The 16,146-nt window shown below is 57.6% G+C and overlaps 1 protein-coding gene across 2 annotated transcripts; it reads right to left on the reverse strand.

The window, feature by feature from the left end:
* Positions 1-885: 885 nt before the first annotated feature.
* Positions 886-15,858, reverse strand: METTL3 (methyltransferase 3, N6-adenosine-methyltransferase complex catalytic subunit). 2 transcript variants are annotated; one of them, XM_068424783.1, is made up of 11 exons: positions 15,613-15,858; positions 14,488-14,741; positions 12,440-12,796; positions 10,479-10,654; positions 9,181-9,412; positions 7,148-7,335; positions 6,299-6,337; positions 6,063-6,171; positions 1,323-1,388; positions 1,089-1,201; positions 886-1,000 (listed from the first exon to the last, which is right to left on the reverse strand). In XM_068424783.1, exons 1-11 carry the CDS (start codon positions 15,704-15,706, stop codon positions 889-891), a joined length of 1,740 nt encoding a protein of 579 aa, XP_068280884.1. In that variant the 5' UTR covers positions 15,707-15,858; the 3' UTR covers positions 886-888. The 2 variants fall into 2 exon arrangements, 1 of the variants encoding a protein (XP_068280884.1); XR_011050282.1 differs by having other exon boundaries at positions 915-1,000; positions 7,152-7,335.
* Positions 15,859-16,146: the final 288 nt, after the last annotated feature.

Consider the following 16,146-nt stretch of genomic DNA (forward strand, 5'->3'; position numbering starts at 1 on the left):
CTTTTTACCCCCCACCCCATAAAATTTAGGGTCCCCCCCACCCCAAAACAAGGTTTTGAGTCTTTTATTGCCCCTAAACCCCCAAATTTGCCCCCCACACCCCAAAAATTTACCCCTGAGCCCCCAAAAAGCCCCCCCAAAACACACCCCCCCCCCTACATAATCCTATGGGGTTAATGGGGTGACGCAGCCCTTGACGCCCCCTTTCCCCCCACCCCATAAAATTTTGGGGTCCCCCCCACCCCAAATCAAGGTTTTGAGTCTTTTACCCCCCTGCACCCCAAATTTACCCCCCACCCCCCAAATATTTGCCCCTGAACCCCCAAAAAGCCCCCCCAAACACCCCCCCCATAATCCTATGGGTTTAATAGGGTGACGCAGCCCTTGACGCCCCCTTTTCCCCCCACCCCATAAAATTTTGGGGTCCCCCCACCCCAAATCAAGGTTTTGAGTCTTTTATTGCCCCTAAACCCCCAAATTTGCCCCCACCCCCCCAAAAATTTACCCCTGCACCCCCAAAAAGCCCCCCCAAAACACCCCCCCCATAATCCTATGGGGTTAATGGGGCGACACAGCCCTTGACGCCCCCTTTCCCCCCCACCCCATAAAATTTTGGGGTCCCCCCCACCCCAAATCAAGGTTTTGAGTCTTTTACCCCCCCTGCACCCCAAATTTGCCCCCCACCCCCCAAAAATTTACCCCTGCCCCCCCAAACCCCCCCCCCCCACACACACATAATCCTATGGGGTTAATGGGGCGACGCAGCCCTTGACGCCCCCTTTTCCCCCCACCCCATAAAATTTTGGGGTCCCCCCCACCCCAAATCAAGGTTTTGAGTCTTTTATTGCCCCTAAACCCCCAAATTTGCCCCCCCCCCACCCCAAAACTTCACATATTTTTGGGTTTGGAGATGACCCCGTCGGGATAATGCTGCTTAAACTGCGCCACGACGTCGGGGTCCAGGAGGTGAATCCCGTCGAGTTGGTTCCCTAAAGTGATCCTAAAAAATGGGGGGGGGGGGGGGGGGGGTCAAAGGGACCCTAAAATATTTGGGGGGGGGTCCTAAAGGGGTTGGGGGGACCCTTTACCAGTTGGGTTGGACGTTGTGGGGTCGCCCAAAGAGCTCGATCTTGCGGGTCCCCGGCGAGAGGCGCTCGATCATCCCGTAGATCTCGTCGGGTTTGTGGCTGGTGGAACGGACCTGGGGGGGGTGGGTGAGACCCCAAAATATTTGGGGGGGGGTCCCATAAGTTGTCCTGGTTTTAGGGACCTCCCCCCAAGTGGTTTTAGGGCCACCCTAAAAGATAAAGGGGGGTCGGGACCTCGGCCACGATGACGTCGCAGTCCAGACCCCGGTTGAAGCCTTGGGGGTTGCCCTTGACGCCCACCTGTGGGGAGGGGGGAGATTTAGGGGGGGGGACCCCAAAAACCCACCCCAAAACCCACCCAGCACCCCAAAAACCCACCCAGGACCCCAAAACCCACCCCAGGACCCACCTAGCACCCCAAAAACCCCACCCTAGGACCCCAAAACCCCACCCCAGGACCCCAAAACCCACCCTAAGACCCCACCCAGGACCCAAAACCCACCCTAAGACCCCCCCAGGGCCCCAAAACCCACCCCAGGACCCCAAAACCCACCCCAGGACCACAAAACCCACCCCAGGACCCTAAAAACCCACCCCAGGATCCCCCAGGACCCCAAAACCCACCCCAGGACCCCAAAAACCCACCCCAGGACCCCCCCAGCACCCCAAAATCCCACCCTAAGACCCACCCAGCACCCCAAAAACCCACCCCAGGACCCCCCCAGCACCCCAAAACCCACCCTAAGACCCCCCAGGACCCAAAACCCACCCTAAGACCCCCCCAGGACCCCGAAACCCCCCCCCCAAGACCCCAAAAACCCACCCTAAGACCCACCCAGGCCCCAAAAAACCCACCCCAGGACCCCAAAAACCCATCCTAAGACCCCTCAGCACCCCAAAAAACCCCTGTGCACCCCAAAACCCACCCCAGCACCCCAAAAACCCACCCCCGGACCCCACCACCACCCCAAACCCCCCCCCAGGACCCCAAAACCCACCCCAGGACCCCAAAACCCCACCCCAGGACCCCAAAACCCACCCTAAGAACCCCCCAGCACCCCAAAACCCACCCCAGGACCCCCTCAGCACCCCAAAACCCACCCTAAGACCCCCCCAGCACCCCAAAAAACCCCTTTACAATCCCCTCAGGACCCCAAAACCCCACCCAAGACCCCAAAACCCACCCAAGCACCCCCCCCAGCACCCCAAAACCCACCCTAAGACCCCCCAGCACCCCAAAAACCCACCCCAGGACCCCAAAAACCCACCCCAAACCCCCCCAGCACCCCAAAACCCCACCCCAGCACCCCCAAAACCCACCCCAAACCCCCCCAGCACCCCAAAAACACCCCCTGCACCCTAAAAGCCCACCCTAAGACTCCCCAGCACCCCAAACCCCACCCCACGACCCCAAAACCCCACCCCAGGACCCCAAAACCCACCCTAACCCCCCCAGCACCCTAAAACCCCACCCTAAGACCCCAAAACCCCACCCCAGGACCCTAAAACCCCACCCATGACCCCAAAACCCACCCCAGGACCCCCCCAGCACCCCAAAAACCCACCTTAGGACCCTAAAACCCACCTTAAGACCCCCCCAGCACCCTAAAGATACACCCTAAGATCCCAAAAACCCACCCAGGACCCCAAAACCCCACCCCAGGACCCCCCAGCACCCCAAACCCCCCCCCCCAGGACCCCAAAACCCCACCCCAGGACCCCAAAACCCACCCCAAACCCCTCCAGCACCCCAAAACCCACCCCAGGACCCCCTCAGCACCCCAAAAGCCACCCTAAGACCCCACCACCACCCCAAAACCCCACCCAGGACCCCAAAAACCCACCCTAAGATCCTCCCAGCACCCCAAAAACCCCTTTACAAGCCCCCCAGGACCCCAAAACCCACCCCAGGACCCCAAAAACCCACCCTAAGACACCCCAGCACCCCAAAACCCACCCTAAGATCCCCTCAGCACCCCAAAACCACCCCCTGCACCCCAAAAACCCACCCCAGGACCCCACCACCACCCCAAACCCCCCCCCCAGGACCCCAAAAACCACCCCAGGACCCCAAAACCCACCCCAGCACCCCAAAACCCCACCCCAGGACCCCAAAACCCACCCTAAGAACCCCCCAGCACCCCAAAACCCACCCCAGGACCCCCTCACCACCCCAAAAACCCACCCTAAGACCCCACCACCACCCCAAAACCCCACCCAGGACCCCCAAAAACCCACCCTAAGATCCTCCCAGCACCCCAAAAACCCCTTTACAAGCCCCCCAGGACCCCAAAACCCCACCCCAGGACCCCAAAAACCCACCCCAGGACCCCCCCAGCACCCCAAAACCCACCCTAAGACCCCTCCAGCACCTCAAAACCCCACCCCAGGACCCCAAAAACTCACCCCAGGACCCCCCAGCACCCCAAAACCCACCCCACGACCCCAAAAGCCACCCCAAACCCCCCCAGCACCCCAAAACCCACCCCAGGACCACAAAACCCACCCCAGGACCCCCCAGGACCCCAAAAACCCACCCCAGGACCCTAAAACCCCACCCATGACCCCAAAACCCACCCCAGGACCCCCCCAGCACCCCAAAACCTACCCTAAGACCCCCCCAGCACCCCAAAACCCACCCCAGGACCCCCTCAGCACCCCAAAACCCACCCTAAGACCCCCCCAGCACCCCAAAAACCCACCTTAGGACCCCAAAACCCACCTTAAGACCCCCCCAGCACCCTAAAGATACACCCTAAGATCCCAAAAACCCACCCAGGACCCCAAAACCCCACCCCAGGACCCCCTCAGCACCCCAAAACCCACCCTAAGACCCCCCCACCACCCCAAAACCCCACCCAGGACCCCAAAACCCACCCTAAGACTCCCCCAGCACCCCAAAACCCACCCTAAGACCCCCCCCACCCCAAAACCCACCCCAGGACCCCAAAAACCCACCCCAGGACCCCCCCAGCACCCCAAAACCCACCCTAAGACACCCCCCCCCCCAAAAACCCACCCCAGGACCCCAAAAACCCACCCTAAGACCCCCCCAGCACCCCAAAACCCACCCCAGGACCCCAAAACCCCACCCTAAGACCCCTCAGCACCCCAAAACCCACCCTAAGACCCCCCCAGGACCCCCAAAACCACCCTAAGACCCCACCACCACCCCAAAACCCCACCCAGGACCCCAAAAACCCACCCTAAGATCCTCCCAGCACCCCAAAAACCCCTTTACAAGCCCCCCAGGACCCCAAAACCCACCCCAGGACCCCAAAAACCCACCCTAAGACACCCCAGCACCCCAAAACCCACCCTAAGATCCCCTCAGCACCCCAAAACCACCCCCTGCACCCCAAAAACCCACCCCAGGACCCCACCACCACCCCAAACCCCCCCCCAGGACCCCAAACCCCCCCCCAGGACCCCAAAACCCACCCCAGCACCCCAAAACCCCACCCCAGGACCCCAAAACCCACCCTAAGAACCCCCCAGCACCCCAAAACCCACCCCAGGACCCCCTCAGCACCCTAAAAACACACCCTAAGACCCCAAAACCCCACCCCAGGACCCCAAACCCCCCCCAGCACCCCAAAAACCCACCCCAGGACCCCAAAAACCCACCCCAAACCCCCCCAGCACCCCAAAACCCCACCCAGGACCCCAAAAACCCACCCTAAGACCCCTCAGCACCCCAAAACCCCACCCCAGCACCCCAAAACCCCACCCCAGGACCCCAAAACCCACCCTAAGAACCCCCCAGCACCCCAAAAACCACCCCAGGACCCCCTCAGCACCCCAAAAACCCACCCTAAGATCTTCCCAGCACCTCAAAACCCCACCCCAGGACCCCAAAAACTCACCCTAAGACTCACCCAGGCCCCAAAAAAACCCACCCCAGGACCCCAAAAACCCACCCTAAGACCCCTCAGCACCCCAAAAAAACCCTGTGCACCCCAAAACCCACCCCAGCACCCAAAAAAACACCCCAGAACCCCACCACCACCCCAAACCCCCCCCCCCAGGACCCCAAAAACCACCCCAGCACCCCAAAACCCCACCCCAGGACCCCAAAACCCACCCTAAGAACCCCCCAGCACCCCAAAACCCACCCCAGGACCCCCTCAGCACCCCAAAAACCCACCCTAAGATCCTCCCAGCACCCCAAAAACCCCTTTACAATCCCCTCAGGACCCCAAAACCCCACCCCAGGACCCCAAAACCCACCCCAGGACCCCCTCAGCACCCCAAAACCCACCCTAAGACCCCCCCAGCACCCCAAAACCCACCCCAGGACCCCAAAACCCACCCTAAGACCCCACCACCACCCCAAAACCCCACCCAGGACCCCCAAAAACCCACCCTAAGATCCTCCCAGCACCCCAAAAACCCCTTTACAACCCCCCCAGGACCCCAAAACCCCACCCCAGGACCCCAAAACCCACCCTAAGAACCCCCCAGCACCCCAAAAACCACCCTAAGACCCCCCAGGACCCTAAAAATCCACCCTAAGACCCCCACAGCACCCCAAAACCCACCTCAGCACCTCAAAAACCCACCCCAGGACCCCAAAACCCCACCCTAAGACCCCCCCAGCACCCCAAAACCCCACCCCAGCACCCCAAAACCCCCCCTAAGACCCCAAAAACCCACCCCAGGACCCTAAAACCCCACCCATGACCCCAAAAACCCACCCCAGGACCCCAAAACCCCCCCTAAGACCCCAAAAACCCACCCAGGACCCCCCCAGCACCCTAAAACCCACCCCAAGACCCCCCCCATCCTCCCCCATCCCCACGGGGGGTCCCACCACCTTTACGAGGTGCCACCAAGCTTTTGGGTGCCCGTAGGGTGTCTGGGGGGGCTGTAGGGTGTCTGGGGGGGGTTGTAGGGTGTCTGGGGGGGGTTGTAGGGTGGGTGGGGGGTGGTTTTAGGGTGGGGGGGGGGTCAGGGTGCCCCCCACCCCCCTACCAGGCAATGCTCTTTGCCGTGGTTGAGCCAGTGGCCCGTGCGGCCGGTGCGGATGATCCGTTGGAGCTGGTTGGTCTTGACCCAGATGATCTCGTCCACCCGCTCGTACCTGGGTGGGGGTCAGGGTGGGGGTCAGGGTGGGGGGGGGGTTGGGGGGGGTTTAGGGGGGGTTTTGGGGTGATTTAGGGGGGTTTTGGGGTTTTAGAAGGGGGGGGGGGGGTGGGGGTAAAACTTACCCCCAAAGGTTGAGGCACTCACGGCCCAGCTCCATGGCCCTGGGGGGGGTAATAAGGGGGTTTGGGGTGGGTTAGGGGGAGGTTGAGGGTAATAAGGGGGTCTGGGGGGGACTTAGGGGGTAATAAGGGGGGTTTGGGGGGGTAATAAGGGGGCTTGGGGGGTACTAAGGGGGTTTGGGGGGGGCTTAGGGGGTAATAAGGGGGGTTTGGGGGGGTAATAAGGGGGTTCAGGGGGTACTAAGGGGGTTTGGGGGGGGCTTAGGGGGTAATAAGGGGGGTTTGGGGGGGTAATAAGGGGGCTTGGGGGGTACTAAGGGGGGTTTGGGGGGTAATAAGGGGGTTCAGGGGGTACTAAGGGGGTTGGGGGGGCACTAAGGGGGGTTTGGGGGGTACTAAGGGGGTTTGGGGGGGGTAATAAGGGGGCTTGGGGGGTACTAAGGGGGTTTGGGGGGTAATAAGGGGGTTCAGGGGGTACTAAGGGGGCTTGGGGGGTACTAAGGGGGCTTGGGGGGGACTTAGGGGGTAATAAGGGGGGTTTGGGGGGGTAATAAGGGGGCTTGGGGGGTACTAAGGGGGGTTTGGGGGGTACTAAGGGGGGTTTGGGGGGTAATAAGGGGGTTCAGGGGGTACTAAGGGGGTTGGGGGGGCACTAAGGGGGGTTTGGGGGGATAATAAAGGGGTTTGGGGGGTAATAAGGGGGTTTAGGGGGCAATAAGGGGGTTTAGGGGGTACTAAGAGGGTTCAGGTGGCACTAAGGGGGCTTGGTCACATCTGGAAGGACTTGGGGGGGCCCAGCGGGACACGGGGGGACCCCAAGGACCCCCCCCCCCCCCCCACCCCACGTGTCACCTGCCGGTGACCCAGAGGAAGAGGAAGCCCTCGTCCTGCAGGACGGGGATGTTGAGGCGCCGCATCTCGTCGTCGGTGAGCGTCCCGTAGGGCAGCTCCATGTGGATGTCCCAGGGCGGGTCGGCCATGACCACGGCGAACTTGCCCAGGATGCGCACGTCCAGGTAGCGGATGTCGCAGCAGATCCACTGGTTTGGGAGAAAACGCCCCAAAATGAACCCCAGAATCCATAAAATGTCCAAAAAACCCAAAAAAGGGCGAAAAAAAACCCAAAAGAACGGGCCAGAAGGTCAAAAAACTCCAAAAGAACAGACCAGAAGGTCAAAAAAGCCCCAAAACATCTCAAAAGTTGGTAGGAAATCACCCAAATCAACTAATTTTGGGTGGAACCGCCCCGAAATCAACCCCAGAATCCATAATACGTCCAAAAAACCCAAAAAAGGGCGAAAAAACCCCAAAAGAACGGGCCAGAAGGTCAAAAAACCCCAAAAGAACGGACTAGAAGGTCAAAAAAACCCCAAAACATCTCAAAAGTTGGTAGGAAATGGCCCAAATCAACTAATTTTGGGTGGAACCGCCCCGAAATTAACCCCAGAATCCATAATACGTCCAAAAAAACCCAAAAAGGGCAAAAAAACCCCAAAAGAACAAGCCAGAAGGTCAAAAAAAGCCCCCAAACATCTCAAAAGTTGGTAGGAAATGGCCCAAATCAACTAATTTTGGGTGGAACCGCCCCAAAATTAACCCCAGAATCCATAATACGTCAAAAAACCTTCCAAAATTGGGAAAAACCACCAAAAAAACCCAAAAGAATGGGCCAAAAGGTCAAAAAACCCCAAAAAGCCCCAAAACATCTCAAAAATTAGTAGCAGAAAGGGCAAATCCACTAATTTTGGGTGGAACTGCCCCAAAATTAACCCCAGAATCCATAATACGTCCAAAAACCCCATAAAAATGGAGAAAACGGTCAAAAAAACCCAAAAGAACGGGCCAGAAGGTCAAAAAAGCCCCAAAACATCTCAAAAGTTGGTAGGAAATCACCCAAATCAACTAATTTTGGGTGGAACCGCCCCGAAATTAACCCCAGAATCCATAATACGTCCAAAAAAAAAACAAAAAGGGCAAAAAAACCCCAAAAGAACGGGCCAGAAGGTCAAAAAAACCCAAAAAAGCCTCCAAACATCTCAAAAGTTGGTAGGAAATCACCCAAATCAACTAATTTTGGGTGGAACCACCCCAAAATTAACCCCAGAATCCATAATACGTCCAAAAACCCCATAAAAATGGGGAAAATGGTCAAAAAATCCCAGAAGAACGGGCCAGAAGGTCAAAAAAGCCCCAAAACATCTCAAAAGTTGGTAGGAAATCACCCAAATCAACTAATTTTGGGTGGAACCGCCCCAAAATTAGCCCCAGAATCCATAATACGTCCAAAAAAACCCAAAAAGGGCAAAAAAACCCCAAAAGAACGGGCCAGAAGGTCAAAAAAAAAACAAAAAAAGCCCCCAAACATCTCAAAAGTTGGTAGGAAATCACCCAAATCAACTAATTTTGGGTGGAACCGCCCCGAAATTAACCCCAGAATCCATAATACGTCCAAAAACCCCATAAAAATGGGGAAAATGGTCAAAAAATCCCAGAAGAACGGGCCAGAAGGTCAAAAAAGCCCCAAAACATCTCAAAAGTTGGTAGGAAATCACCCAAATCAACTAATTTTGGGTGGAACCACCCCGAAATTAACCCCAGAATCCATAATACGTCCAAAAAAACCCAAAAAGGGCAAAAAAACCCCAAAAGAACGGGCCAGAAGGTCAAAAAACCCCAAAAAAGCCCCCAAACATCTCAAAAGTTGGTAGGAAATGGCCCAAATCAACTAATTTTGGGTGGAACCGCCCCAAAATTAACCCCAGAATCCATAATACGTCCAAAAAAACCCCAAAATTGGGCAAAACCCCCAAAAAACCCCAGAAGAACCTTCCAGAAGGTCCAAAAAATGCTAAAAATGGGCCAAGCGCCCCCAAAGTTGGTGGTACCTGAGGGGGGAAGAGCCGGTCTGCGCCGGCGTCGGGCGGCGGTGGGCGGGTGAGGTCCTGGGGGGGGCTGCGGTCGCTCTGGGGGTGGCGGGGCGGGGTGCGGGGCGGTGGCGACGTGCGGGGCCCGACGTCGATCTCGTAGTGGACGTACTTGCAGGTGTCCATGTGGAAGCAGGTGTTGAGGAAGGAGCAGTCGCCCAAGGACTCGTCGGTGTGTTTGTTGATGATGCGGCTGGGGGGTGGGGGTGAGGCGGGGTTAGAGGGGTGGAGGGTGTCCTCGTGGGGTGGGGGAGAAGGTGGAGGGAGGAGAAGGTGGATGGAGGAGAACATGGAGTCATGGATGAAGGAGAACATGGAGGAGAACACGGATGGAGGAGAACATGGAGTCATGGATGGAGGAGAACATGGAGAACATGGGGTGATGGATGGAGAACATGGAGTCATGGAGGAGAAGGTGGCGAGATGGATGGAGGAGAACATGGAGGAGAACGTGGTCATGGAGGAGATGGATGGAGAACATAGAGGAGAACATGTGGTCATGGATGGAGAACAAGGATGGAGGAGAACATGGAGAAGAACATGGGGAGATGGATGGAGGAGAACATGGAGTCATGGATGGAGGAGACCATGGATGGAGAACATGTGGACGTGGATGGAGGAGAACATGGAAGAGAAGGTGGTCATGAATGAGATGGATGGAGAACATGGAGAACATGGATGGAGAAGAACGTGTGGTCATGGATGAAGGAGAACATGGATGAAGGAGAACATGGAGAAGAAGATGGATGGAGACCATGGATGGAGGAGACCATGGATGGAGGAGACCATGGATGGAGGAGAACATCGATGGAGGAGAACACCGATGGAGGAGAACATGGGGAGAACATGGAGGGGAAGGTGGGGAGATGGAGGAACATGGAGTCATGGATGAAGTAGAACATGGAGGAGAACATGTGGAGATGGATGGAGGAGAACATGGATGGAGGAGAACATGGAGGAGAACGTGGTCATGGATGGAGAACATGGATGGAGGAGAACATGGATGGAGAAGAACATGGAGTCATGGATGGAGAAGAACATGGATGGAGAACGTGGACATGGAGGAGATGGAGAACATGGAGGAGAACATGGGGTCATGGATGGAGGAGAACATGGATGGAGGAGAACATGGAGGAGAATATGGATGGAGAAGAACACGGAGTCATGAATGGAGGAGAACATGGATGGAGACCATGGATGGAGGAGACCATGGGGTGATGGATGGAGAAGGTGGGCCCAGCTGGAGGTCCCCGACTGACCGGAAGTGGAGCTTGCGGCAGGGCCGCTCGGCGCCGGTGGCCTTCACGCACTCCTCCTTGGTGCCGTGGTCGCAGAACTCCTGCACCTGGGCCCGCCCGCGCGACCGGAACTTCTCCACGATGGACTGCTCCTTGGCCGTGGTGGTGTTGAGCAGCTCCAGGATCTCCTGGCTCACCTGGGGAGGTGGACAGCTGAGCCAGGAGGACCTCAACACGAGGGACAACCCACCTTCTTCTCCATGGTGGCATCTCCAAGGCTTTTGAGGAGCACCCAAGAGTGTCCTCCACCATTTGTGGTCTTAAACCACCATCTTGGTGGCATCTCCAAGGCTTTTGAGGAGCACCCAAGGGTGTCCTCCACCATTTTTGGTCTTAAACCACCATCTTGGTGGCATCTCCAAGACCTCAAGCCTTTGAGGAGCACCCAAGGGTGTCCTCCACCACTTTAGGGGTCAACCCACCTTCTCCTTGGTGGCATCTCAAAGGCTTGAGGAACATCCATCCATGTCCTCCACCATTCTGGGGGTCAACTCACCTTCTTCTTCTCCTTGGTGGCATCTCCAAGGCTTTTGAGGAGCACCCAAGGGTGTCCTCCACCATTTTTGGTCTTAAACCACCATCTTGGTGGCATCTCCAAGACCTCAACCCTTTGAGGAGCACCCAAAGGTTCTCCTCAGCCATTCTGAGGACCAACCCACCTTGATCTTCTCCTTGGTGGCATCTCCAAGATCTCAACCCTTTGAGGAGCACCCAAAGGTTCTCCTCAGCCATTCTGAGGTCCAACTCACCTTCATCTTCTCCTTGGTGGCATCTCCAAGACCTCAACCTTTGAGGAGCACTCAAAGGTTCTCCCCAACCATTCTGAGGTCCAACCCACCTTCATCTTCTCCTTGGTGGGACCTCAAGACCTCAACCCCTTGAGGAGCACCCAAGCGTGTCCTCCACCATCTTGGTGGCATCTCCAAGACCTCAAGCCTTTGAGCAGTACCCAAAGGTTCTCCTCAACCATTCTGAGGACCAACCCACTTTCTTCTTCTCCTTGGTGGGACTCCAAGACCTCAACCCTTTGAGGACCATCCAAAGGGTCTCCTCAACCATTCCGAGGTCCAACCCACCTTCTTCTTCTCCTTGGTGGCATCTCCAAGACCTCAACCCTTTGAGGAGCACCTAGAGGTTCTCCTCAACCATTCTGAGGACCAACCTACCTTCATCTTCTCCTTGGTGGCATCTCCAAGACCTCAACCCTTTGAGGAGCACCCAAGGGTGTCCTCCACCATCTTGGTGGCATCTCCAAGACCTCAACCCTTTGAGGAGCACCCAAAGGTTCTCCCCAACCATTCCGAGGTCCAACCCACCTTCTTCTTCTCCTTGGTGGCATCTCCAAGACCTCAACCCTTTGAGGAGCACCCAAGGGTGTCCTCCACCATCTTGGTGGCATCTCCAAGACCTCAACCCTTTGAGGAGCACCCAAAGGTTCTCCTCAACCATTCTGAGGTCCAACCCACCTTCTTCTTCTCCTTGGTGGGACTCCAAGACCTCAACCCTTTGAGGAGCACCCAAAGGTTCTCCTCAACCATTCTGAGGTCCAACCCACCTTCTTCTTCTCCTTGGTGGGACTCCAAGACCTCAACCCTTTGAGGAGCACCCAAAGGTTCTCCTCAACCATTCTGAGGACCAACCCACCTACATCTTCTCCTTGGTTGCATCTCCAAGACCTCAACCCTTTGAGGAGCACCCATGGGTGTCCTCCACCATTTTTGGGGTGAAACCACCTTCTTCTTCTCCTTGGTGGCATCTCCAAGGCTTTTGAGGAGCACCCAAGGGTGTCCTCCACCATTTGTGGTCTTAAACCACCTTCTTGGTGGCATCTCCAAGACCTCAACCCTTTGAGGAGCACCCAAGGGTGTCCTCCACCATCTTGGTGGCATCTCCAAGACCTCAACCCCTTGAGGACCACCCACCTTCTTGCTCTGCTGCTCCTTGGTGGACTGTTGACTCAGAAGACTCTCGATCTCCAGGTCCACGTCGGACGCTTGTTTCCGGGACTTCTTCACCGCCTCCTTCCCAACTTCTCCAACCGTGGTCATCGTTGAGGTCCCACCACCGTCTTGGTCCACCCGTCGCTTCTTCCCGCCCGTCTCCTTCACGGGTTGTCCCCCGCCCGTCATGGCCGACAGCTTGGAGTGGTCGGCGTAGGTGACCAAGGTGGGTTGAGATGGGTCATCTTGGAGCAAGCCCCTCTTGACCTCGATGAGCTCCTGGGCGGCGAACTTCTGCAGGAGGCTCTCCACCCCGCGCTGGGTGACGGGGACGTCGGGCTGGGGGGGGACAACGGGTGGGGGAGGTCCATAAATGGGTGGGGGAGGTCCATAAGTGGGTGGTGGGGGCCTAAAAGGGGTGGGGAGGTCCATAAGTTGGGTGGTGGTGACCATAAATGGATGGAGAAGGTCCATAAATGGTTGAAGGTGACCATCAATGGGTTGAGGAGACCATGCATGGGTGGGGGAGGTCCATAAGTGGGTGGTGGGGGCCTAAAATGGGTGGGGAGGTCCATAAGTTGGGTGGGGAGGACCATAAATGGGTGGAGAAGGTCCATAAATGGGTGGTGGTGACCATAAATGGGTGGTGGTGACCATAAATGGGTGGAGAAGGTCCATAAATGGTTGAAGGTGACCATCAATGGGTTGAGGAGACCATCCATGGGTGGGGGAGGTCCATAAGTGGGTGGTGGGGGCATAAAATGGGTGGGGAGGACCATAAATGGGTGGAGAAGGTCCATAAATGGGTGGAGGTGACCATAAATGGTTGGTGGTGTCCATAAATGGGTGGTGGAGGACCATAAATGGGTGGAGATGACCATAACTGGATGGAGATGACCATAAATGGGTGGAGATGACCATAAATGGGTGGGGGAGGTCCATAAGTGGGTGGTAGGGTTCACCAATGGGTGGAGAAGGTCCATAAATGGTTGGAGGTGACCATAAATGGGTGGTGGTGACCATAAATGGTTGGAGATGACCATAAATGGTTGGAGAAGGTTCATAAGTGGGTGGAGATGACCATAAATGGGTGGAGAAGGTCCACAAATGGGTTGAGGTGACCATAGATGGGTTGAGGTGACCATAAATGGTTGGAGATGACCATAACTGGGTGGAGATGACCCTAAATGGGTGCTGACCTCCACCAATGGGTGGAGAAGGTCCATAAGTGGGTGGAGATGACCACATATGGGTTGAGGTGACCATATATGGGTTGAGGTGACCATGAATGGTTGGAGATGACCATAAATGGGTGGAGAAGGTCCATAAGTGGGTGGAGATGACCATAAATGGTTGGAGAAGGTCCATAAGTGGGTGGAGGTGACCATAAATGGGTGGGGAGGTCCATAAATGGGTTGAGGCGACCATTTATGGGTTAAGGTGACCATAAATGGGTGGGGGAGGTCCATAAATGGGTGGAGATGACCATAAATGGGTGGTGGGGTCCATAAATGGTTGGAGATGACCATAAATGGGCGGTGAGCTCCACTAATGGGTGGGGGAGGTCCATAAGTGGGTTGAGGTGACCACATATGGGTTGAGGTGACCATATACAGGTTGAGGTGACCATAAATGGTTGGAGATGCCCATAAGTGGTTGGAGATGACCATAAATGGTTGGAGGTGACCATAAATGGATTTAGGAGGTCCATAAGTGGATGGAGATGACCATAAATGGTTGGAGATGACCATAAATGGGTGGGGGAGGTCCATAAATGGTTGAAGGTGACCATAAGTGGGTGGAGATGACCATATATGGGTTGAGGTGACCATGAATGGTTGGAGGTGACCATAAATGGTTGGAGATGACCATAACTGGGTGGAGACGCCCCTAAATGGGCACCGATCTCCACCAATGGCTGGCGGACCTCCATAACTAAGTGGGCGTGTCCCCCCGGGGTGGGCGTGTCCCCGCGTGGGCGTGTCCCCGCCCCCCTCCCCACCTCCGTGGTGGCATCTGGGGGGGCTTACGGCGGCGAGGGCGGCGCAGATGGCGGTGGCGTCGGTGGGCAGCGGCAGGGCCAGGTCGGCCAAGTGCAGCAGGAGGCGCCGCTCCAGGGCGGGGTCGGGGCTCAGCTCGGCCCCGCCCCCGCCGCCCGAGGCCCCGCCCCCGCCGGGAGGGGGCGGGGTCACGCTGGCCCCGCCCACCGCGGGGGCGGGGGGAGGGGGGGCGGGGCTGGCGGTGCGGGGAGGGGGCGGGTGGGCGGGGGCGGCGTGGCGGGGGTCTGCGGGGGGGGGGGGAGGGGAGGGGGTGAGGCCTGACCTTTGACCTCCCCCGTGACCTCTGACCCCATAACCTTTGACCCCAGTGACCCATAACCCTTGACCCCCTGCCCCTTGACCCCATAACCCTTGACCCCACAACCCCTGACCCCATAACCCTTGACCCCACATTGACCCCATAACCCCTGACCCCATAACCTTTGACCCCAGTGACCCCATAACCCCTCACCCCATAACCCTTGACCCCATAACCCTTGACCCCTTGACCCCATAACCCTTGACCCCACAACCCCTGACCCCATAACCCTTGACCCCATAACCTTTGACCCCAGTGACCCCATAACCCTTGACCCCATAACATTTGACCCCAGTGACCCCATAACCCTTGACCCCGTAACCCTTAACCCCATAACCCCTGACCCCCTCCCCTTGACCCCATAACCCCTGACCCCATCACCCCTTGACCTCATAACCCTTCACCCCATAACCTTTGACCCCAGTGACCCCATAACCCTTGACCCCTGCCCCTTGACCCCATAACCCCTGACCCCATAACCCCTGAACCCATAACCTTTGACCCCAGTGACCCATAACCCTTGACCCCATAACCCTTGACCCCGTAACCCTTAACCCCATAACCCCTGACCCCTGTCCCCCACCCCATAACCCTTGACCCCATAACCCTTGACCCCACAACCCCTGACCCCATAACCCTTGACCCCATAACCTTTGACCCCAGTGACCCCATAACCCTTGACCCCATAACCCTTGACCCCGTAACCCTTAACCCCACAACCCTTGACCCCTGTCCCCCACCCCATAACCCCTCACCCCACATTGACCCTTGACCCCCGCCCCCCCCCGCGCCATCACCCAGCGGATCCTGCTTCCGCCGCCGCTGCAGCCGCTCCCTCAGCGAATCCAGCTGCTTCTTGTGGGCCTGGATCGAGCTCCACGTATCCGACATGGCCGCGGCCGCCGCCGGCAACCGCGATCGCCCACCGGCAACCGCGATCGGCCACCGGGAATCGCGATCGGCAACCGCGAACCGCGATCGCGAACCGCCGCGATCGGCAACCGCGATCGGGAGCCGCCGCCGCCGCCTCCACCACCACTAGGCCCCGCCGCCTCCTTGGAACCGGAACCGGAAGTGGCCGCGAAGCCCCTTGAAGCCGCCGCCGCCATCTTGAGTGAGGGCGCGCGGCCGGGGAGGTCTATGGCGACCGGCGCCATTTTGGAAGCTGGCAAATCTCCCGCCGAGCGGTCGTCATGGCAACCGGCGCCATTTTGAGGGCGGGCGCCATGGCAACCGCCGCCATTTTGAAGGCGGGCGCCGCGGCAACCGCCGCCATTTTGAGGCCGGGCAAATCGCCCGCCGAGCGGTCGCCATGGCAACCGGCGCCATTT

This window comes from Nyctibius grandis, unplaced genomic scaffold, assembly GCF_013368605.1.
Source record: "Nyctibius grandis isolate bNycGra1 unplaced genomic scaffold, bNycGra1.pri scaffold_77_arrow_ctg1, whole genome shotgun sequence".
NCBI classification, from domain to species: Eukaryota; Metazoa; Chordata; class Aves; order Nyctibiiformes; family Nyctibiidae; genus Nyctibius; species Nyctibius grandis.